The sequence below is a fragment of the Schistocerca nitens genome, chromosome 1 (assembly GCF_023898315.1).
Source record: "Schistocerca nitens isolate TAMUIC-IGC-003100 chromosome 1, iqSchNite1.1, whole genome shotgun sequence".
Classification (NCBI taxonomy): domain Eukaryota; kingdom Metazoa; phylum Arthropoda; class Insecta; order Orthoptera; family Acrididae; genus Schistocerca; species Schistocerca nitens.
In genome coordinates, this window is record NC_064614.1 from 1,001,141,171 (window position 1) to 1,001,166,531 (window position 25,361).

The following is a 25,361-nucleotide window of genomic DNA, read 5'->3' on the forward strand; positions in this document are numbered from 1 at the left end:
CGAAATTCAGTTATCGCAACTTCTTGTAGCAACGCGATATCTGTCCCAGACTGGTACAAGAATTCTTTTAGTGCTGCCAATTTCAAGGGTGACTGTATTTTATTAATGTTAATAGTAGTAATGCCATAAGCTTGCATCACAGACATACCAGAAGAAGCTATTTGGGATGAGGATCGGTATATTTATAGCAGCAACGTGCTTCTCTACAAGTCACGATCTTTACAAGCTGTGTGCTCCCTAGAAAAATTTTCACTGCTTTTAAACAAAGAGCTTGAGAAGAAAAGTATCCTGAAATCCTGGCAATGCCGTTAAAGCACTGCAGCTTGAAATGCGAAGCCCACCTTTCGTTGACTATTTGCCTGACAACCCCATACTTTGAAAGGACATCTTTAATTTTCAAGTTGTCTACTTCTATGGGAATATTCAAAACCCTAACATTCCTAATTACAGACTCGGAATTCCGGAGTTTTACAGTACTTTTAGTACCATCACGGTGTATAAATTCCGTTTCATAACCAAATTTTGCCAGAAAGCGGTCTACATTCACTGAATCGTTAAACTTTACAAAAATGCAGTATTCATCAGAGTCTAGCTGCATGGTATGAACAGATTCAGAATGAAGGCCAATTACCTCGGTAATCCAGTCGTGTATTTCAAGTGCAGAGGGCTGTACTCGACGGGTGTACTTGTCGAAGGTGAAAATCACGATGTTTTTTCTCACGGAGTTTGCCATGGTGTTCTGCAGCGAAGAAATCTCGGACAACGCCGAAATCCCAACGGCACTACGTAGAAAGACGACACGAACGAATACCAAATGCTCAATTGATGACGCTTAATTCACGTGCAAAACGCCAATAAACGATCACGAAACACGAAAACACTGGCGTAAACACTGAACGTTCACGGACCAAACTTGAGGAGCGTGCGACCGCTGCGACAGCTAAAGCCAGTCTAGCTCAGCAGGGTTACCAGCTTCATGTCACATCACGACCACGGTGTGGTATTCCATTTATGTGACGATCTGCGGAAACTGCTCGCATATCTTCCTGTCGCAGATTTTCAGCTTCTGTAGGGTAGGGTATAGCATTGCCAGGTTCCTCCCCCTCCTTCCTTTCCCCCTTCCCCCTCTCCTCTTCTCCTCACCCCTTAGTCACAAATTTCATTTTTGTTTCTGTACTCATTATAGAGTAAAGCTCACCCTAACGTGGCACACCTTGCGCGCCTCAGCGTGATATCACAATACTTAGGGCTACGTCGAACAACAGTCCCAAGTACTCTAGCAAGCTGCAGTTGTGTGTACTAATGTATTCTATCCTAGAAGCAACAAATACTGCACGAAACACAAAATGTAGTACTAGCTGATTCTTTTCAATAACAGCATACTTGATCATCATATGGAAATCACCCCTGCTGTAACTTGGACTATAAGTATCAAATGATTATGTTTGTTGTAAGAAGGTAGGATAGAAGTAACCGTAATACTATTAACGGTGCCACCTGTCGTTAAACGTGGAGGGTGTTAACTAGTATATACACTGTTATAAGCGCGTATATCTCTGCCACCAATAACATTTTAGCTAAAATCCTTCAGAATTTGTTGGCCGCCATCTTATAAAAATCTTAAAATGGTAAAATACAACCGACGTTTCGGTCTTGTTGCAGCGGCCTTCCTCAGGACGTGGATGCAATATCGTACTACACTCCTGGAAATTGAAATAAGAACACCGTGAATTCATTGTCCCAGGAAGGGGAATCTTTATTGACACATTCCTGGGGTCAGATACATCACATGATCACACTGACAGAACCACAGGCACATAGACACAGGCAACAGAGCATGCACAATGTCGGCACTAGTACAGTGTATATCCACCTTTCGCAGCAATGCAGGCTGCTATTCTCCCATGGAGACGATCGTAGAGATGCTGGATGTAGTCCTGTGGAACGGCTTGCCATGCCATTTCCACCTGGCGCCTCAGTTGGACCAGCGTTCGTGCTGGACGTGCAGACCGCGTGAGACGACGCTTCATCCAGTCCCAAACATGCTCAATGGGGGACAGATCCGGAGATCTTGCTGGCCAGGGTAGTTGACTTACACCTTCTAGAGCAAGTTGGGTGGCACGGGATACATGCGGACGTGCATTGTCCTGTTGGAACAGCAAGTTCCCTTGCCGGTCTAGGAATGGTAGAACGATGGGTTCGATGACGGTTTGGATGTACCGTGCACTATTCAGTGTCCCCTCGACGATCACCAGTGGTGTACGGCCAGTGTAGGAGATCGCTCCCCACACCATGATGCCGGGTGTTGGCCCTGTGTGCCTCGGTCGTATGCAGTCCTGATTGTGGCGCTCACCTGCACGGCGCCAAACACGCATACGACCATCATTGGCACCAAGGCAGAAGCGACTCTCATCGCTGAAGACGACACGTCTCCATTCGTCCCTCCATTCACGCCTGTCGCGACACCACTGGAGGCGGGCTGCACGATGTTGGGGCGTGAGCGGAAGACGGCCTAACGGTGTGCGGGACCGTAGCCCAGCTTCATGGAGACGGTTGCGAATGGTCCTCGCCGATACCCCAGGAGCAACAGTGTCCCTAATTTGCTGGGAAGTGGCGGTGCGGTCCCCTACGGCACTGCGTAGGATCCTACGGTCTTGGCGTGCATCCGTGCGTCGCTGCGGTCCGGTCCCAGGTCGACGGGCACGTGCACCTTCCGCCGACCACTGGCGACAACATCGATGTACTGTGGAGACCTCACGCCCCACGTGTTGAGCAATTCGGCGGTACGTCCACCCGGCCTCCCGCATGCCCACTATACGCCCTCGCTCAAAGTCCGTCAACTGCACATACGGTTCACGTCCACGCTGTCGCGGCATGCTACCAGTGTTAAAGACTGCGATGGAGCTCCGTATGCCACGGCAAACTGGCTGACACTGACGGCGGCGGTGCACAAATGCTGCGCAGCTAGCGCCATTCGACGGCCAACACCGCGGGTCCTGGTGTGTCCGCTGTGCCGTGCGTGTGATCATTGCTTGTACAGCCCTCTCGCAGTGTCCGGAGCAAGTATGGTGGGTCTGACACACCGGTGTCAATGTGTTCTTTTTTCCATTTCCAGGAGTGTATAAACATACTCTGTCTTTGGCTGTCAGTTTGGGCAATACCGAAAATGCTTTGGCTTCCTGATCTCAACCAGTGTGAGGACCTCCCTGTGAACATCAACATAATAAAGAAAAGATGTGAAGGCCAATAGCCTGGCAGCCAATATCAGTTAGTTAACGGTGCAAGAAATGTAATGACGTAACGTTACGTACAATGCCAGACACGCCGATGATGATGGCACCTGTCTTGAGAGAACACCCGTGGCAACAGCATCTCTTCAACATCACCACCATCGTTCCTGCAACAAGATAAAATTCGCTTGCAATATGTCATAAAATATTTTTCTACATACACCATAGCAAGGTTAAGGCAGGAACCATGTACAAAAGGTTCTGACACTCACAGAACCTCGTGTGTAGATTACAGACATGACGTTCCTGACGAAAATAATGAAACTGAAGCGAAATATCACTTCATTTTACAGAATAAGGAGGTCTATGGCCCAGAAAGGTCTATGGAAAAGTTTTCTAAATGCAAATATATTCCCCGAACTCTTACGAGACTTGGTAAGAATGTCTTCCAAATTTGTGACTGGGGTGCAAACATAAATAGCTATCATTGGCAAAGAGGCACATGCAACTTAGACAATGGACTCGGCTATCTATATCTAATGACCATGCCATCCTCGAGACGTTAAACTCTGAGTTTTCTTTCTTTACGTTGTGTACAAATATATATGTATGTAAATACAAGGGAGAGTGAAGCCGGGAGATGGTGCCGAGGTGATAAGGGGAGTCATGACAGCCTCTCGTGTAGAGGACTGTGACTTGTTTTCAGTACGTTAAGATACTGCAAGAGAAGTTACAAAAAGTATAGTCGACAACTGCAGAAGATTTATTCATCTTGTACTACAACGACCCAAAGAACGTGAGAACAACTGTCCAGCTGTGGTTCGTGTATCATGATCCGCGTATTTTATAAACAACTCTGCAGAACCCAAGTGTCAACCTGTGGCAAACTTGTGTAACAGATTTTACAAGCTCTTAATGAAGCAACACACAAGCTGAAGAGGTCGTTATAGGATATATTACTAACAGCACAAAAAAATGGCAAAAAATTTAAATTACCCACCATGTTATGACGTTGTCAGTCACATTCCGGATGTACAGATATGCTCATAAACGTAAATAACATTTGTAATTGTGTGTGTGTGTGTGTGTGTGTGTGTGTCTGTGCGGTAGAAGGATTAACAACTGTTTCACGCTTAACCTAAGGACGTACCTCTAAAGGCAGGGAAGAAAACTGCGCCGAGTCATTTGTAGAATTGCAAATCCAGTAAGGGCAGTTCAATTCGTGATGTGGAGCCAAGAACCACTGCAACTCCACAGGAACATATCCAGCCCCTGCCACAGATACACAGCCTCTGCGACATGCCTCTTGGATGTATTCGGGGTCGAAACAGCCACCTCTCGGTCTGTATACCCGTACGGGACCATCATTCGCTGAGGACAATACTGAGTCGTCGGAAAATGTCACGTTCCGCCAGTATGTTTCAGTTGCACCACGTTTAAAAACAGATTTTGCCGTGATGCGTTGACAAGATCTTCATGATTGACAGATGTTATTATGCACCAAAGTCCAGTTCTCACACGCCTACTGAGTACTCTAGCATCTCGATAATGTTTTACCTATCCTCACGCGGTGCGCTCAGGATGCCATACCATGACCCGGTGTCCGATCCCCTTCCTCTGTAGGAGCAATGACGCAGCCACGAATAGCCTGTTGACGATGAGGCATAGTGCGTGAAAAATATGACTTGTCTGAAAGCGATGGGGTAGAGGCATTTGTCGTCCCTCGTGTACTGTCACTGGTAATTATAGAACAAATGTTTGCGCTTGCAGACCTATCCGCAACAGACTATCAGTCTGTTACGTGTAATATCAATCAAATCAAACACAGGGCGACTCTCTTTGGTTTGTAGCCAAACTTCCATACCAGCATATTTTATTTGTACAAAAGATTTTAGGCCTTCTCGGAACAGACCTAGAATACTGACAAGCTCGGTTTCTTGTAATTTTTGAAGTAATATTTTCTCATATCGATGCTCCCGCGGAAAATAAAAAATTATGGCATACTGAATTTGTTTCACATCTCTGCTGTACCGGAGTTTATCTCTGGCTGCGATTTCCGCCTGCCAGTTTTTGTGCCATCAATCATACGTTTTTTAAACATGAGTAGCTTTGTCCCAGACTCGAAATGAATTTCGTATCACATCTCTCTCTCATACACACACACACACACACACACACACACACACACACACGATATAAACGTCACGAACAGAATTTAGTCTCGAACACATACTTCGTTAGGTAGGCAACAAATAAGAAAACATGCCTAAGAAGAGGAAACACGTAATGGAGTCACAATATTTACTTTGTGAAAAGCACTGTCCGGCGAAATAGTTGTATCGAGTGACAAAAGGACAATAGTACACCACAAAAAGATTGAGAAACATGGTGAACAGTGTCATGAAGGCTAGAACACAAAGTTGTGATTATGTGGCAGTAATAAAAGTGGTAGTGCGACCTCCAGAGCAGACGTGAGGAAATGCAGATCAGCAAATCGTAAGTAATTAATTTTTTACAAACAAAATCGTGACGTGAACTGTTTAATAATCTAAAACTAACAAAACTGTATCATTGTAGGTCCCACTGATGATGCCTTAGAACAGGAAAAGGCGAAACGCGTATGGAATAAATAAATTAACTAGCAGCAGCAAAAGGCAGTTTTATTTACAAAACAAGAACTCTTTTATGTTCCGTGCAAATAAACTTCGGAAAGATATGTGTGGAAGAAGCGTGTATTTAAATGTTGAATGGTGTTTTACAGATTCCAAAAATTCATATCAAGCTTTTTGCCCAGACCTAAAGCGTCCTGTCAAAACAAATTTCTTTCCAGAATGGATTTTCGCTCTGCAGCAGAATGTGCGCTCATTTGAAACTTCTTGGAAGATGAAAACTATGTGGCGGACCGGGCCTCGAACCTGGGCTTCTGCCTTTGCGAGAAAGTGCTCCACCGAGCGGGCTATCCCATCACTACTCACCCTTCTTTAATACTTTACCTCACAGCTGTGAGGGATTTAATACTTTGCCTTATAGCTGTGAGGGCCGATCGTGACTCGTACTTGGATAGTTGAGTAGGAAGGAAAGGTCCCAGTTTCGAGCCCTGGTCCGACGCATAATTTTGATCTGCCAGGAAGTTACAAATTTCTTTGTAAATTTATTCGATTAAATTAGTAGTTTGCTTCATGAGGATAGTATTTTACACACAATGTACATCTGAAAAATTCTGTCGGTTATATCTTAAAATAATTATTTCCAGTAGCCACAACACACTTCCTTAACGTTTATAAATGTTTCAGCGAAGGCCTTCTTGTGTAGTCGTTCGAGGCATCCGACGTAACACATGTCTGGATGTGAAAGAATGTGGATTATGGAGTAACATCAGTCGACGATGAGATCATTAGAGATACAGCACAAACTCGGACTGATGATGGACAGGGAAGGAGATCATCCATGTCGTATTCGAGGGAACCATTCCGATATTTTGTCTTAATCGATTTAGAGAAAGCACGGAAATCTTGAGTGAAGCTGGCTACATGGGGTTTGAAATGCCGTCCTCCCAAAAACGAGACTAGTGTCGACCACTGCGCCACTTCGCTCGATTCTTTGGAGGTGCAGTGTGTTTCAAGCATGTACTCTTTTCGGGGTTCCTTTTCTTTAGGAGAACCAAAAGAAGTCTGCCGTTACCATACATGGGAGTCATGGCCAACGTTCCAGAAATGGCACTTAGCCAAAAAGTCGAGCCCAAAGGTACCAGGATGCGGTCGGGTTTTGTCGTGCAGGAGACGCACTTAGCTGTCGTTTAGAACGACGGTCGATTATAACAGATGCCTATCATGAACAGTTTTAAAGTAGCGCCGTATAGGTGTCCGGAATGGGTAGCTGAAGTACTTTCTAGCATGAATTCACATTGTATCACGTTATCGCTTTCTTTGGATCGTCGACATTTGGGGGTTACTCTTTTACGGATTCGAGGAAGCCGGTGGACACTATTCCACTAATTGTCAGGCTCTGAATCAATCTGGCGGCATCAGCTCTGAGTCACTGCATCTCCTACCTGGTGGTCGACGTAAAGCGGGCTCGGAACCACCCTCTGCTGCCACTGACCAACATTACAGCTCTAGACTAACAACTCGTCGCTGTTACGGCTCTCACACCCAATGGTGTCTGTTACAATATCGAATAATCTCTCTGCAGTTTAGATTACATTGTAAAGAAATACCGACCACTCTTCGGACCCTTTTGATATTGCCTACCATTTCTTGGCTGAAATGATGATTTGCAGAAAATATGGATCTCAGTATCTATTACATCTTTATCAATTTTCAGCCGTATTGCGTCCCGATCGTTTACTAATTTGTGAAATACAAATCGGACATTGCTACCACATTTTCCAAAATCTGAGTGAATGATGTGGTAAACATTCTTTGCTGCTTCTCAACCCTTCCTTTATCAGTCTCTGAGATAGTCGATGATTTTATGTTATCATCTCTCTCACTTGCTCTATGTTGTACTTTCTTATATCTGTTGACTCTCGATCCTAACAAGGCACATTTTCACTATTTCTTCACGATTCCGAAAGCGTTTCAGACCTTGTAAACTCAATTCACGTTCAGTCTCCGTTAGTGCACTTGTTCGAGCATTTTCTGATGGATAATTCACGTTATATGTTTTGCGAGCGGTAATAGTAATTTTCATGTTTAGTTTCAACAACTGAGAAGAATCGACGACATTATCACTTTTTTCATCGAATATGTAAGGAAATTTTTTTTAATATTAAATTGTATAACATGTATGCTAATTATTATTTGTTCCACTGCAATATCTACGCAATTTGCGATTTTGTTTCATGCTTGTATTGTCACCTTTGAAAGCAATGTATCTTCACAGAATGAAGTAAACATTGTTGATTGTCATGTCATGTCATGTCATATAGTCTACCTGGTCAAGCGTATCTGTATCTAGTATAAAAGGAGACGGGGAGTGCCGTGTTATCAGTAGAGAAGCAATACCAGAAGTATCTCACGGTCACTTGAGTTCAGTACCTCCGAAATGGACAAGCCATTGCACATCACTTGAGTGACAAATTCCTCACGACATTTAAGTCCTTCTAAAGCTGCCCTAGTCGACTGTTGATGATGCGAATGTAAAGTGAAAAAGTGGAGAAACAACCACAGCTGTAGCAAGACCAGGCACGTCTCACATACTGGGGAACAGGGACCGTCTAGTATTGCGGATGTTGGTTGTAAAAAAGTGCACGAGTTCCAAAGTGCTACCAGCAACCTAGTTAGCACAATGACTCTGCCTAGGACGTTATAACAACGCACACTTCTACAGTCACTGGTATACGGCGCTTGACGTGGTGCTGCTGGACAGAGGATAACTATAAAAGCGTAATTAGGAGTTATGAATTGCGCTATACTCTGTGACAAGCCGACGGAAGAGTATGTATTTGACGAACGCCGGGAAAACATTACCTACCATCATGTATACTGCCTACAGTGAAGTACAAAGGAGGCAGTGTTACGTCATGGGCGTGTTTTTCGTTGGGTTGCTTTGGGGACGAGGACCAAACAGCGAGGTCATCGGTCTCATTGGATTTGGCCGTACCCTTTCATAGGAACCATCCCGGCATTTGCCTGGAGTGATTTAGGGAAAACACGGAAAACCTAAGTCAGGATGGCCGGACGCGGGATTGAATCGTCTTCCTCCCGTAAGCGAGTCCAGTGTGCTAACCACTGTGTCACCTCGCTCGGTTCGTGTTTGTCGTAATTGGGGTGTGGTTTCCTTTTTGCGCTCAAGGAAACGCTGAATGTAGAAGGATATGAAAACATTTTTACAGTATTGTGTACTGCATAAAATAGAGGAACAGTTTCGAAACGACGATTGAATCAGCATGTAAGCGTTTCCTCTCATAAAGCAACATCTGTCAGGCAATGTTTTATGGATGGTTTATGGATAATAACATTCTTGAAATGGACTGGCCTGCACAGAGTCCGTACCTGAACGCAATGGAACATCTTTTTGATAAGTTTCTTCTCTGGTTTCGGCTCTTGAGACATTTAGACATGTCACTGAAAATGTTCGCAGCAGCGTTCAAGTCCTCATAAAGGCAAAACGTGGACACACCTCATATTAACGTTTACTTTTGATCAAATACTGTACAACAATCAGCAAAATCCTCAGATATACCAATACTATTAGTGTTAGGAAAAATCGACACCTATTTTTCTCTATCCTGTATATTTTACGCCACAGCTTGGCAAATTACAATTAAGAAAGTACTGTAAGTCTTACAGACACGCATTTTTATTTATTTATGTTTAAATCTTGAACATGACTGGATGCAGCTAATGAGGATAAAGTGAAATACAATCAGTCAGTCGCAGAAACGAATGGTTTATTCTGTAACTGGTTGGCTGTATTTCATTTGTTACTCACAAACCTTTTGTTGTGCGGGCATTGCATTCTTCGGTACCAACTGGAGCTCGTATGATAAAGCTGTGGTTCGAAATGTATACTGACTAAGTATAAATTCTATTGAGAAGGCAGTAGACGGATTTTATTATTAAGTTATTCTATAACCCCTAGAGTTTATTTGTTGTTCCTTGACACTATGACATGAGTCTGCGTATTCACAGTCATTTGTTCAACTTGGTGTATTAGACACTACTTCTCTACCCATGTCTACACGCATGTTCACATTTTAATCAACGATAGGAAATAAACGGTTGGATGTCTCCCGTTTGAAGGGCCGTTGCTACATACACTAGTAACTGACGGAGAGAACTCAATATATGCCGTGTATCTCGACACAGTTCGCGGTCTTGCCGGATGTAAACAACATCTGATACGCCGGCATGACGCTATACTGCTCGCTTCCTCTCCGTTGCCGTCAGGCAATATATCACTTGCGCTCTCCGAATAAGCAATGAAGAGACCACCATTTCGACTAACAAATGCGTATCGCCCTCTCTTCACTTGTTTAAAGTTTTATGTGATCTTTAGCGCTATGATAGACTTAACACGCAATAGATATCGTAATTAGTTTCTCCTACTCTTTTTTTCTACTTTCTATTACCTATTACATCACACCCAAAAATTTCCTTTTGACCGATGATCTCCTTACATGATCATTCATTATTTTTGTTTTATTTTAGGGTACTGCTACATTTTATCTACTTACGTAAGACTTTTTGGTATGTGAAGTTTGAAGTCATAAAAGATTGTTTAGCTTTCTGCAGCACCCTGAGTCTCTAGCCCATTATTTCTAACTTAGTTTCTGTCAGAGCTGTTCTTGTAATGTAGTGTGCTTCGCGTGTGGTTCTCGAGAAGCAACCATTGGGCCAGACACACGTACAAACACACACACACACATTTGCCGGCGCGCGGGTGTGTGTGTGTGTGTGTGTGTGTGTGTGTGTGTGTGAGTGTAAGCGTCCACACAACCCCCAGTTAACTGATATGAAAAAAACAACGCGAAACCACTGGAATAATGCAGGTACACAAACGTTAAAGTGAAACGTTGACAATTTTTGTAAGTCTGAAATGTGAAAGTAGATGCATGACAACACACTAAAAAGAAATAACAGAAAGGGCTATTCTCGAGTATGACAATGAATTTAAGCAATAACTTAAAATCGACTGTGTTTCCTTCTCCAAATAATATTTCCGCTGATACGACAAGTATCGTCAGAAAGCGAAACATTCACAGGGAAACTAGCTCAGCTGCCAGACAGGTACACAATGCGTTCAAAAGTATCCCGACATCCCCATAAATATACGTTTTTCATATTAGGTGCATTGAGTTGCCACTTACTGCCAGGTACTCCATATCAGCGACCTCAGTAGTCATTAGACATCGTGAGAGAGCAGAATGGGTCGCTCCGCGCGCCGGCCGAAGTGGCCGTGCGGTTAAAGGCGCTGCAGTCTGGAACCGCAAGACCGCTACGGTCGCAGGTTCGAATCCTGCCTAGGGCATGGATGTTTGTGATGTCCTTAGGTTAGTTAGGTTTAACTAGTTCTAAGTTCTAGGGGACTAATGACCTCAGCAGTTGAGTCCCATAGTGCTCAGAGCCATTTTTGGTCGCTCCGCGGAACTCACGGACCTCGAACGTGTTCAGGTGATTGGGTGTCACTTGTGTCATACGTTTGTACGCGAGATTTCCACATTCCTAAACATCCCTAGGTCCACTGTTTCCCATGTGATAGTGAAGTGGAAGCGTGTAGGGACACGTACAGCACAAAAGCGTAGGCCGAACTCGTCTGTTGACTGACAGAGACCGCAGACAGCTGAAGAGAGTCGTAATGTGTAATAGACAGATATCTATCCAGACCATCACACAGGAATTCCAAACTGCATCAGGATCCACTGCACGTACTATGACAGTTAGGTGGGAGGTAATAAAAGTTGGATTTCAACGCCGAGCGACTGCTCATAAGCCACACATCAAGCCGGTAAATGCCAAACGACGTAAGGAGAGTAAACATAGGACGACTGAATAGTGAAAAAAGTTGTGTGGAGTGATGATTCACGGTACACAATGTGGCGATCCGATGGCGGGGTGTGGGTACGGCGAATGCTCGGTGAACGTTATCTGCCAGCGGGTGTAGTGCCAACAATAAAATTCAGAGGTGATGGTGTTATGGTGTGGTCGAGTATTTCGTGGAGGGGGCTTGCACCCCTTGTTATTTTGCGTGGCACTATTACATCACAGGCCTGTACTAATGTTTTAAGCACCTTCTTGCTTCACACTGTTGAAGAGCAATTCGTGGATGGTGATTGCATCTTTCAACACGATCGAGCACCTGTTCATAATGCACGCGCTGTGGTGAAGTGGTTGCACGACAATAACATCCATGTAATGGACTGGCCTGCACAGAGTCCTGACCTCAGTCCTACAGAACCGTTTGGGATGTTTTGGAGCGCCGACTTCTTGCCAGGCCTCACCGACCGACCTCTCCTCAGTGCAGCACTCCGTGAATAATGGGCTGCCATTCCCCAAGAAACCTTCCAGCACCTGATCGTATGCCTACGAGAGTGGTAGCTGTCATCAAGGCTAAGGATGGGGCAGCACCGTATTGAATTCCAGCATTACCGATGGAGGGCACCACGAACATATAAGTCATTTTCAGCCTGGTGTCCGGATACTTTTGATCAAATAGTGTAAGTTGACTCATGGTGGCCGGCCCGGATGGCCGAGCGGTTCTAGGCTCTTCAGTCAGGAACCGCGCGACTGCTACGGTCGCAGGTTCGAATCCTGCCTCGGGCATGGATGTTTGTGATGTTCTTAGGTTAGTTAGGTTTAAGTAGTTCTAAGTTTTAGGGGACTGATGACCTCAGATGTTAAGTCACATAGTGCTCAGAGCCATTTGAACCATTTTTTGACTCTTGGCATTCTTTTCCTATCCTTGCTACTTGTACAACCAAGCAGACTGTCAAGTACCCACCACCCAAAAATTACCGTACAATTGTACACTTGATAGCTTATTAAATGACTGGGGTTGTTTTGAACTGTTCACCGAGCTACGCAGTAGCAAATCACATTAGAGTGTGTAGAGTATTGTTCGTAAACTAAGTAACGTAACTGTAAGTGCTTCTGTGGCACTTATGTGGAGAGACAGTATGTTCTGCTCTCCTGTCGTATGCTCACGCCGCTGACGACAAACTGCTTCTTACGAAAGCCTCATGTAAAGGTAGTCAACGACATACTACTACAAGGCACAAGGCACGCTCAACACTCGTATACCACGGCGCTCATCTTACCTGAGTCGTGCTGAATTTGGTAAAGATCCGCTTGGAAGCCGTACTGCACCTACCACGATTATCCTAGGACTTGATATAACTCTTATTTCGGCGAGGTCAAATGGTCCATTGTAAGTTCTCATTAACTTATTGTTATTACTTTGGTGAGAACCAGTGTTGTTCATTCGCAGCGACGATACACCGTGTTTTGTGCAGGAGGAGAAGAGATGTGCTTTTATCAGTCTTCTGACTGGCTTAATGCGGTCCGCCACGACTTCCTCACCTTGGCCAACATCTTCATATCACAGTGGAAATTGCACCTAATGTCCTCAGCTGTTTGTTGGATACAGTTCAATCTCTGTCTTCCCCTACAAGTTTTACCACCCACAGCTTCTTCTGGTACCTTGGAAGTTATTCCCCGGCGCCGTAACATATGTGTTCTCGTTCTGTCATTTCCTCTTGTCATTGTTCTCCGTATGTTTCTTTTCTCGCCGATTCTACGGAAATTCCCCTCTTTTCTTATCTTATCAGTCCACAAAATTTTCGGCTTACTTCTGTAGCACATCATCATCATCATCAGCCTTCTTAAGGCTTCTGTATGTTGTACCGTCCTTCACGTCATCCGATATCTGAAATCTCTTCTTCCTCGCTTCGTTTTCCCTTCTACATAGCCTTCTAAAGCTGTTTTTGTCAGTCCCTCATTCTTTCTTAATATATGCCCAATCCACTTTCTTTTTCTTCTTTTTATTACATCTAGTAACTATCTTTTCTCTCCCACTCTTCTCAGTACCTCTTCATTTTTTACTCTGTCCACCCCACTTGTTCTTTCCATCCTCCACATTGTCTACATCTCAAAAGCCTCAAGCCTTTCTCTGTCTTCCTTCCTCAAAGTCCATGTTTCAGCGCCATACAGAAGAACGCGCCATACAAAACATTTTATGAGCCATTCTCTGTCCAGATTGCTGCAGAAAATTCTCCTTTTCTTATAAAATGCCTCTTTTGCAATTGCCATCATTGTTTTAACTTCTGTGCTGCACTTCCAGTCGGTGTCTATCCCGCTCCCAAGGTACTTAAAATTTTGCACCTTTTCTAATTTTAGTCCATTCAGCTTAATTTTTATTTCTTTATTTCCTCCTAGTGCCAATACTTTTGTTTTCTTTGTGTTAATTTTCATTCCATAATTTTTTTCCGTTAGCTTCAGTGGCGTCCACTAAATCCCGTAATTCTTTTTCCCCTGCGGCTAGAAGGACCATGTCATCAGCAAACCTCAAACAACCTATTCTTTTTCCTCCAATTTCTACTATGTCATCTAATGAGCATTGGTCAGTCATATTTTCCATGTAGAGGTTGAAAAGGATAGGTGATAATACTTGTCTTACTCCTTTTCCTAGTCCGATAAAGTTTGTACTTTCACCTCCCACTTTAACTGAGGCTTTTTGATTCAGATATAATAAGTTTATAAGTCTTCTGGTTTCCAGTCCACTCTCTTTTCCCTCATTATAGCCGCCAGCTTCTCCCAAGTCACATTGTCAAATACCTTTTCTAGATCGATGAAGCACATGCAGAGGTCTCTTCCTTTTTCAATAAACCTTTGTCCCAAGATTCGTAGGAGCCCTATTGCATCTCTGGTGCCCGTATTCCATCTAAGGCCAAACTGCTCCTCGCCAAGATTCTTCTCCATTAATTTTTCAAGTCTCTTATTAATTATTCTTAACATCATTTTGGCTGCATGTGAAATGATGCTGATTGTCCTGTGCTCACTGCGTGTCTTCGTTCCTTGTTTTTTCGGTAATGGAATCATTACTGTTGTCAGAAAGTCTTCAGGCCGTTCACCAGTGTCATATTTTTTATTGCATAACCTCAATATTTCTCTTATTCCATTTGGTTCAAGCATTTTAATATTTCTCCCGGTATCGTATCTGCACCTACTGCTTTGCCATTTTTCATTGCAGCTATGGCAGACTTTACTTCTTCCATTATGTTGGTTGGTCCCTTCTCGTCATCACTTACACTGTTGAGTGATTCAAGTTCCAGAGTTTCTGGTTTACGATCTGTGTCTTATAGTTCTTTTAGATATTCTTCCTATCTCTGGAGGACATCGTCCGATCTTTGTACACTACCTCTTCGTCTTTACTCAAAATTTCCATACTTGTACTTCCTGCTCTGCTTTGATCCCATGTCATAGTCTTTACTCTGTCGGATAGTAAGCCGTATCTCCCCTTCCTGTCCAGCTCTTCAGTCCTATTTTAGTCATTTTTTCCTAGCCTGCTCTGTTTATCTTCGCAGTTCACTGTTTAACCTTCGGTACCCATTTCTTGCATCTTCAGTGTTCTTGCTTTTAAATTTTCTTCTCTCCTCCATCTTGGAAATCATTTCTTGTGTGACTCATGGTTTTTTGCCCCTTTCCCTTTTATATATCCTACATTTTGCTGTCCTGCTTTAATGATTCCTTCTTTCAGCATATTCCAGTACTCATTGACATTATCAGGTGGTTCTTTGTCTTGTTGTGTCTTTAGAAACTCAAGTGACAGCATTTCTGTAATTTGTTCTATGTCGGGTCTTATCTTCTCTAGATCCCACTTCTTCACCATGGTCACCTTCTTCAGTTTTTTCATTCTTATTTCTATTTCTGCCATAAGTAAGTTGTGGTCGCTATTAATATCTGCACCTTCTTGATTCCATTCCTGTATCTTTCTACTACCAGAATAAAATCGATTTGGTTACTGTATTTATCCCCTGTGACGTCACAAGTGCTGGACTGCTGTTGATATTGCTCGTCAATACCTTATAAATTTTTAGTCTTCTTTTTCACTTTCTCTGAGGATAGCAATATCATCAACGAGCCGTTTCGTTGGTATGTCCACCTCCACATTTGACCTGCCACCGTGGCAGACCGCCATGCAAAGGAGCCCGGATTCGATGCCTGACTGGATTGGAAAGTTTCTCAGCTCTTGGAGTGGATGTTGCGTTGTCTCCATCATCATTCCATCCTAATCGACAGGCAAGTCGCCGACGTGGCTTCAACTACAAAGGCTTGCACCAGGCAAGCGGTCTATCTGACGAGAGGCGCTAGCCACACACACTTTTCGTTTCATCACTGATATCCTTTCACCCCGAATCTCAGTCCCACTCCAAAACTTTTCTTTTATTCCCGCCATTGGTTCTTCGATGAACAGAGTGAGCGATGGAGGAGTTGGGGGTGGGAGAAGGGGTGAGGGCAAAAGACTGCTTCCCTCTCTTAAACCCCTTTTAATCCAAGTATTTCGTTGTTGATCATCCATTCTTACTGCTGCCTCTTGATTTTGGTACGTATTGCATACTACCAGTTTTTCCTTACACCTATTTTTTTAAGATTTTGAAACATCTTGCATCATTTTACATTGTCGACCTCTTTTTTCTAGGTCGACAATCCTATGAACGCGTCTTGACTTTCGTTAAGTGTTGCTTCCATTATAAATTGCAACGTCGTAACTGCCTCTCTAATGCCTTTGCCTTTGCTAAGGCCTAACAGTTATATAACAGATCTTCAGTCTTCTTTTTTGTTATTCTGATTATTATTTTTATTACCAGCTCCCTTGCCATCTTCAGGATTAAGGTGATGATTTTCTTTCGAAAATCTGATAATATGTCTCCAGTCTCACAGATTCTACATCATATTAGTGGGAATGATTATGACTGCTACTTCTGTTTTGAAAGTGTTCCATACATGCAAAAATTGTAATATCATCTCTTATGTCAGATTCACAATAATTTTAAAAAAGAAGCGATAACACCTGTAGATTCAAATGCATGGTATTTAAGGGTATGCCGCACAATATTTCTCAGAATATATTCCATATTTACATTTAATAACGTGTGATATATAATTGTGTCGATCTGTACAACTTGTTATTGTGATGTCGTCCTAAAAGTTGTTTGATGCAACTCTCCACACTAATCTTGGCCATGCAGTTTTTTGATTTCAGTCCAAGTAAAAGACAGAAAAGGTAAATGAGAAGAATACTGCAATAGATTTCTAATACTGCTTCACAATGATTTGCTGATATACAAGGACATTTATCTACAATTCTTGACATTTTTCCTTTCTTCCTCTTCTTGTCATCTTCTATAACCGTGCAGTAGCAATAGCATATAAAGATTGAAGTGAGGCGTGAGAGACAAAACTTATTTTCAGAATTACATTATGCCATTGGAAATGTGGGAAGGAAAAGTTTATTCAATGTGGAATGCGGAAAACTGTTTCCATCAACAATTCTTTTCCAGTAAATAATGAGAGAAGAAACACAAGAAGATAAACATTAAAGTCATCGTATCACCAATCTTAAATCATACTCATTTTTTGTTAGCTGTAATCATATATCCAAAAATAAAAAGTATAACTTAAAAGTTAATGGTTAAATGTTAGTTTCACAGCGGAAAAAGAAGATTTTTGTATGCAGTTACAAAGGTGGCTTGAAAATATTTGCCGCGCGGGATTAGCCGAGCGGTCTGAAGCGCCGCAGTCATGGACTGTGCGGCTGGTCCCGGCGGAGGTTCGAGTCCTCCCTCGGGCATCGGGCATGGGTGTGTGTGTGTTTGTCCTTAGGACAATTTAGGTTAAGTAGTGTGCAAGCTTAGGGACTGATGACCTTAGCAGTTAAATCCCTTAAGATTTCACACATATTTGAACATTTTGAACATTTTTTAAAAATATTTGGATACCTCCATTGTTGTTTATAGGTCTACAGAAAAGGTGAGGAATGTAAAATTGAATAAGATAAAATAGAAATTAACTTTAGTGAGGAATGAGTAATTTATGGTGCATACTACAAAAATTTATTGCAATAAAACAAAAAATTAAGAAAGAAAAATAGTTAACACGGGAAACGTAAGGTAGAGATGTCCAAAACTTATCACATTGTTCAATTGTATACAAAATGATCGAGTAAAAGAAAATTTCAGAACAGGAGTAAAAATGGAAAGCAGAAGTATAAGTCTATGGAATTTTGATGAACTTACAGCAAATATAACTAAAAGAAAGGAAAACTTAGAGAAGGAATTCAAAAGAATGGTAAATCAGGTTAATAAATACTTTAACTGAAGGATAAAGAAAAACAGAAATTATGAATGACGGTACGAGATGGGATAGTAACGTGAATCATCCAAACAGGGAGAGAGGCTGTAGATGTAAGTGCATTTTGCTATTAATAAAGACTTCGATTGAAGGATAAAGAGGGAAAAACGGAAATTATGGATGACGGTACAAGATGCTACAGTAAAGTGCAACACAAAAACAGTGAGTTAGGTAGTAGCTGTAAACGCATCTTGCTATTAATGAAAGACATGACAGGCGGCTATCAGAATAAAAACACCAGAAAGAGCATAGTAGATCTGATGATGTAACTACACTTCAGTTAACAAAATCTGTTGGGGTCAAATACTAAGCTAGGTATAAAGAAGGTGTTTCATATCATTCAGAATGCATCAACAGAAAAGCAAAACATCTTCTCTTAGAAGAAGAGCAAAGAAACGTTTGAAATGTTCATAAGAAGCATTAAAAACACTTACACGTTACAAATACAGCGTCAACACAACCCGGGCTGGCAGCGGGATACAGTATCTTTTTGGGTAAAAAAAAAAAACGCTGTTGCTCGATGCGTCTCCTTTTAGGGAAATACGCTTCACTCAGTTTTTTTCCACTATGTAGATTCCATCCCAGAACAGCAAAATAACCAAAGTCTGATGACGCAACCCAAGATATGAGTCAGAACGATAAGAAGCCACAAGGAAACACAACTAAATTTGAGTTTATGTTTACTGTTTCATCTTATCACGTAAAAATGTGTGTAAACCTAAATAATATCACACTGGCAGAGTTAAGGAGAGCCGACGGCGGCAGGCTTCTAGGAACTTCTTGTAACACAGCTACAATTCACCGCCCCCTTTTTTTTCAGTTTTTCCATTTCTTCAGGTTGATCTTGAGCTTTAGTTGAAATTACTGAGCTTTTAAATTTATATCGTTAAATATTAATTCAGGGTGCAAGTACGACAGTGGAAATTACAAACACATAGCTCTAAAACGGTCGTGTACAAAAGCCATATCCGTGTGGGGCAGCGGTAGAGGCTATTAAGCCGTGCTGTGGGCAGACTAGGAGCCAGGTACTGAGCACGGAAACTCTGAACCCAAAAACTGTACCCCACTTAGTAAACGCTCCAAAGAGGAAAGCGAGCACAATCCTGACAGACAGCTACATTTCAGTATGATGGTATAGCACGTCTGTGGGAGGGTAGTAAGCCATTCAGATAAACTGGCCAACAGGATGGACATAATGAGTCAGCTGTGTACAAGTATTGATGCTGCTGCCGGTGATCCGAGGTGAGATGGGTGAGATGGCAGTCACTTAAGGAAGAGTCAAAATCAGAATATCAAAATCTTGAATGCTTATTTATTAAATGGCATTTTTATATCCGTTTAAATATATAAATTTAGGAAAAATACTGCTTTGCACTATTATGTGTTATTTCTTATCGAGTAGATCGTAATTGTAGCTAGTTATTCTCCTATTCATTACCAGCAATCTGTTTCCTCCGCATCATCGACTGTTTTTGATCATTCAGTCTTCGAAGGGAGCGATGACCACACAACAGCCATCATCATCATCAAGTCGCTACCGAAGATGACATTCGTCACCATCAGGATGGTCCATATTCTCCCTTGCAGTATGTGTACAACGTACTATAATGCGCAAATGAAACTTTATCCACGTTGATGCATACCTTCAAGTTATTAATGATATCTCTCTGACTGATTAAAGCCGTGTCCTGGAGCTGGACTCGCTGTTCTGCGGAAAACACATGAAAAACGCTGGTCGAGTTTTGAGCCCCAGTTCGACACAGTTTCAATCTATCAGTGATTATCACGACAGCATCAAAACTATCGCCAACTGAAATGTTCATTGTATATTAAATAGGTAACAACTTCAATAAGAAAAAAATGAAAAAATGTTATAGTTAACTAGAGAAAGTACACCCATCACGACAAACGTAACATAAAACTGGGAAACTTCGTGACTGAGGTACTACTTTGTGGCAACAGAGCGCTGTAGCTATATCTTCTTATCCACTATAGGTCGCAGTAACATTCAACAGATGGCTCTGCTACAGTATGTTCTTCCATAACGCTGCCAGTAGAAGTGGTAACTACAAGCACATGAACACACCTGAGCTGGCCACAAGGCCATTATGCTCATAGGTGAAAAACATGTTTGCGGATTTCTCGGAAACTTTCTTCTGCTGCCGAAAACTTTGAAGAGCTGACTGAGTCTCTATAAGAGTTAAATTTTACTATAATTTTGTTCAGCCACTGCAGAGCGGAAAAAGCAAATGCCTTAGGTCATAGGATTAACTTCGTTACAGCACATCAAGCCTCATTACTGGAATTAGGGACAGTTTTGAATGGTTTAGTAGAAGAGTTAAAGGTTTATTTTTCAATGTATATACAAGATACATTTGATCAGAATATTGTATTAAATGTCAGTAGTTGGTTTTTCCTCATACTACTGAACGTGGAAGAAAGTGCCTAACAGTATGAATTAATTACGTTACTTGGGGGATATTGTGTTAAATGTAAGTGTTGTGATGTGTGTCTTTTTTTCATGCAGTTCCACTGAAGTGATAACGTAAATCAGTGTGTAATATTTTGTTTTATTATCTTGTTTAATGCAGTTCAGGACTTTTTCTTCCTATCTCATTTCAATGGTGATAGGCCTATAATCATTTGGATTTTAAGAAAATTTTAAAAATAAATTCACCATATTGTCAAAATTTGTGACGTATGTTTTTCTGCAAGTAGATGAAACACTGGATAAATTTCTAACGAACTCATAACTGTGTGTCGTAAAGAAACGCTTGATCAGCTTATCTTTGTGGTGGATTAATTTAAATCTACTTTCCCTGTTTTAGACTTCATGTCACAATCTTGTCCTGCGTCGTGGGGCTAGGGGAAGGGGGACGGAGGACTTTGTGACAACTAATATTCCAAATCTAAATATCTCACTGAACATAAAAAAACTGTATCTCCATCGTAATTAAACAATAAAATTTAGAAAATGCCCTTTGCGTGGAAATTAAATTTCGCAATACATGCACATTTTAAAAGATTATGTTACAAAAATTGTTAAATGTGTAATACAGTTTCCCAGTTTTAGGGTACGACAGTCACGTCTCACATTGCTATGCGGAAAGAAAGAAACAAGTCGTTGTGCCGCCGCTTTATAATTGCTAGTATTCGTAACACTAGCAGCAGAAAAACAGTAGCCAAGGACGCACAGCAGAGGAAAAACTCAGCCGGCCGTCTGTGCTATCAGCAGCTGCTGGGTCGCGATGACCTCAGACCATCACAAGAAGCGCGCGCGTCGCTGCCTTCTGCGCGACTTACTTTGCAGTGGCGGTGACGGAGACGGAGGCTCAGACGGGAGCAGGCGAGGTAGCCAGGAGCTCCCTGGAGACAAGCGCGGAGGCCGCCGGCGGCAAAGTGTGGCGTAGCGAGAGATGAGCCTTCCCGCATGAGCGAGTACGAGCACTAACTGTAAAGGGGGCAGCAACGTCGCTCACCAATCACACCGTTAAACGCCTCTCCAGGCTACTTCCCGATAACGTCCTCTGTAGCGTCCGCGGTGAACGCGTGCCGAGTTTCCGCTTTGGCGCTCAGACTCGGCGCAACTTCTGCTACGTTCGTCTCAGCCACTACTGTCAGGACAGGCAGACGACGCTGCAGAGCGCAAGTTGGTCACACTGGAACAAGTAGATCTACATCTACATACATATTCCGCAATCCACCATACGGTGCGTGGCGGAGGGTACCTCGTACCACAACTAGCATCTTCTCTCCCTGTTCCACACCCAAACAGAACGAGGTAAAAACGACTGCCTATATGCCTCTGCACAAGCCCTAATCTCTCTTATCTTATCTTTGTGGTCTTTCCGCGAAATATAAATTGGCGGCAGTAAAATTGTACTGCAGTCAGCCTCAAATGCTGGTTCTCTAAATTTCCTCAGTAGCGATTCACGAAAAGAACGCCTCCTTTCCTCCAGAGACTCCCACCCGAGTTCCCGAAGCATTTCCGTAACACTCGCGTGCTGATCAAACCTACCAGTAACAAATCTAGCAGCCCGCCTCTGAATTGCTTCTATGTCCTCCCTCAATCCGACCTGATAGGGATCCCAAACGCTCGAGCAGTACTCAAGAATAGGACGTATTAGTGTTTTACAAGCGGTCTCCTTTACAGATGAACCATATCTTCCCAAAATTCTACCAATGAACCGAAGACGACTATCCGCCTTCCCCACAACTGCCATTACATGCTTGTCCCACTTCATATCGCTCTGCAATGTTACTCCCAAATATTTAATTGGCGTGATGTGTCGAGCGCTACACTACTAATGGAGTATTCAAACATTACGGGATTCTTTTTCCTATTCATCTGCATTAATTTACATTTATCTATACTTAGAGTTAGCTGCCATTCTTTACACCAATCACAAATCCTGTCCAAGTCATCTTGTATCCTCCTACAGTCACTCAACGACGAGACCTTCCCGTACACCACATCATCATCAGCAAACAGCTGCACATTGCTATCCACCCTATCCAAAAGATCATTTATGTAGATAGAAAACAACAGCGGACCTACCACACTTCAAAAAATGGGTCAAATGGCTCTGAGCACTATGGGACTTAACATCTGAGGTCATCAGTCCCCTAGACTTATAACTACTTAAACCTAACTAACCTAAGGACATCACACACATCCACGCCCGAGGCAGGATTCGAACCTGCGACCGTAGCAGCAGCGCGGTTCCGGACTTAAGCGCCTAGAACCGCTCGACCACACCGGCCGGCACCGCACGTCCCTGGAGCACTCCAGATGATACCCTCACCTTCGATGAACACTCACCATCGAGGACAACGTACTGGGTTCTATTACTTAAGAAGTCTTCGAGCCAGTCGCATATTTGGGAACCAATCCCATATGCTCGTACCTTAGATACACTGACTTGACAAAAGCCATGTGCTCGAAATATGCTCATATACAGATGGCGGTAGCATCGCGTACTCAAGGTGTAAAAAGGCAGTGTATTGGCGGATCTGTCGATTGTACTCAGGTGATTCAGGTGAACAGGTGTCCGACGTGATTATTACCGATGGCGTTTAACAGAAGGGATGGAAGTTAGAGCTAGACGCATGGGACGTTCCATCTCGGAAATCGTCACGGAATTCAATGTCGAGGCATCCACAGTGTCACTAGTTGCCGAGAATACCAAATTTCAGGCATTGCCTCTCACCACGGACAACGAAGTGGCCGTCGGCCTTCGTTTAACTGTCGAGAGTGCGGTGTTTGCGTAGGCCTGTCAGTGCCGACAGACTAGCGACTGTGCGTGAAATAACCACGGAAATCAGTGTGGGAGGTACAACGAACGTATCCGTAATGTCGAGACATCCACAGTGCCATGAGTTGCCGAGAATACCAAATTTCAGGCATTGCCTCTCACCACAGACAACGAAGTGGCCGCCGGCCTTCACTTAACAATCATGAGTGCGGCGTTTGCGTAGACCTGTCAGTGCCAACAGACTAGCGACTGTACGTGAAATAACCACGGAAATCAGTGTGGGAGGTACAATGAACGTATCCGTTACAACAATGAGGCGAAATCTGACGTTAATGGTCTATGACAGCAAATGACCGACGCGAGTGCCTTTGCTACAGCACGACATCGCCTGTAGCGCCTCTCCCGAATCGTGACCATATCTGTTGGACCCTAGACTATTGGAAAACCGTGGCCTGGTCAGATGAGTCTCGATTTCAGTCGATAAGGGCTAGTAGTGTGGTTCGAGTAGGCGCAGACCCCACGAAGCCACGGACTAAAGTTGTCAACAAGACACTGTGCAAGCTGGTGGCACCTCCACAATAGTGTGGGCTGTGATTACAAGGAATGGGCTGGGTACTCTAGTCCAACTGAACCAGCAATTGACGGGAAATGGTTATGTTCAGCTACTTGGAGACCATTTGCAGCCATTCATGGAGTTTTTATGGATGACAATGCAATGTGGCACCGGGCCACAATTGTTCACATTTGTTTGAAGGACATCGGGACATTGCTAGCGAATGACTCGAACACCCAGATCGCCATACACGGGAATTAATCGAAGTGTCACTTCGTGCACAAAATCCTGCACCGGTAACACTTCCGCAGTTACGAACGGCTATAGAGACATCATGGCTAAATATTTCAGGAGGGGACTTCCAACGACTTGTTGAGTCCATGTCACGTCGAGTTGCTGCACTACGCTGGACAAAATGTCAGACACGGTAATAACAACTTAAACTGGAATACATAGAAAATGTTGTGGGGATGGCTAACCAAAGACTGCGTTTTATTGGCAGGACACTTAGAAAATGTAACAGACCTACTAACGAGACTGCCTACACTACGCTTGACCGTCCTCTTTTAGAATACTGCTGCACCGTGTGGGATCCTTACCAGATAGGACTGACGGAGTAAATCGAAAAAGTTCAAAAAAGGTAGCACGTTTTGGATTATCGCGAAGTATGAGCGAGAGTGTCACAGAAATGATACAGGATTTGGGCTGGACATCATTAAAAGAAAGGCCTTTTTCGTTGCAACGGAGTCTTCTCACGAAATTCCAATCACCAACTTTCTTCTCCGAATGCGAAAATATTTTGTTGACACCGACCTACATAGGGAGGAACGATCACCACGATAAAATAAGGGAAATCAGAGCTCGCACGGAAAGATTTCCGCGCTTTTTACGAGATTGGAATAATAGAGAATTGTGAAAGTGGTTCGATGAACCCACTGCCAGGCACTTAAATGTGATTTCCAGAGTATCCATGTAGATGTAGATGTAGATGAAGTGGTATTCCTCAGAATAAATTCTTTGTTTATTTGCAGGTATACGCTGAAATCTTCACCCCATTGTACCGTTGCACGTCGACAGAGGAGACTAAAGAAACTTTATCCATGTGTCCCGCCATTTTGTTTCGGCTCCTCTGTCGGTGTGCTACGATACTGGAGCGGGGATTTCGATATGCACCAGAACTGCAGATAGGTAATTGCAAACAGACTAATAATTTATTGCGTAACTTTACTTTTTGGAGGAGTCGACAAAACTTTCACTAGTCTGCGTCATGAGCTGCAAACCCGAGACGAGCCGCAAATCGAAGGAAATAAAAGAAAATGTGTCCACTGCGTTGTACAAGGCGAGGTCCTCACGCTCTCTCCCCCGAATTCGTTTCGCATGCTGGGCTGAAATCAGTCGCAGGCCCGCCAGTTGCCCACCCATGTCATACGTGAATGGAGATAGAAAGTTGCTGTACAAACTTTAATGTACC

The 25,361-nt window shown here is 43.1% G+C and overlaps 1 protein-coding gene across 4 annotated transcripts in view; it reads right to left on the reverse strand.

Moving 5' to 3' along the window:
• LOC126195417 (uncharacterized) overlaps positions 1-21,837 on the reverse strand; it is an 85,187-nt gene extending 63,350 nt beyond the window's left edge. Inside the window, exons 1-2 of one of the 4 annotated variants that reach the window (XM_049934047.1) lie at positions 21,386-21,837; positions 3,312-3,397 (exon numbers count right to left, since the gene is read on the reverse strand). In XM_049934047.1, coding sequence (XP_049790004.1) covers positions 3,312-3,392 — 81 coding nt within the window. In that variant the 5' untranslated portion in view covers positions 3,393-3,397; positions 21,386-21,837. Of the gene's footprint in view, positions 1-3,311; positions 3,398-18,516; positions 18,638-21,385 lie in introns of those variants that run through there. The other 3 variants (XM_049934023.1, XM_049934038.1, XM_049934030.1) reach the window with 3 other exon arrangements.
• Between the last annotated feature and the right edge of the window lie 3,524 nt (positions 21,838-25,361).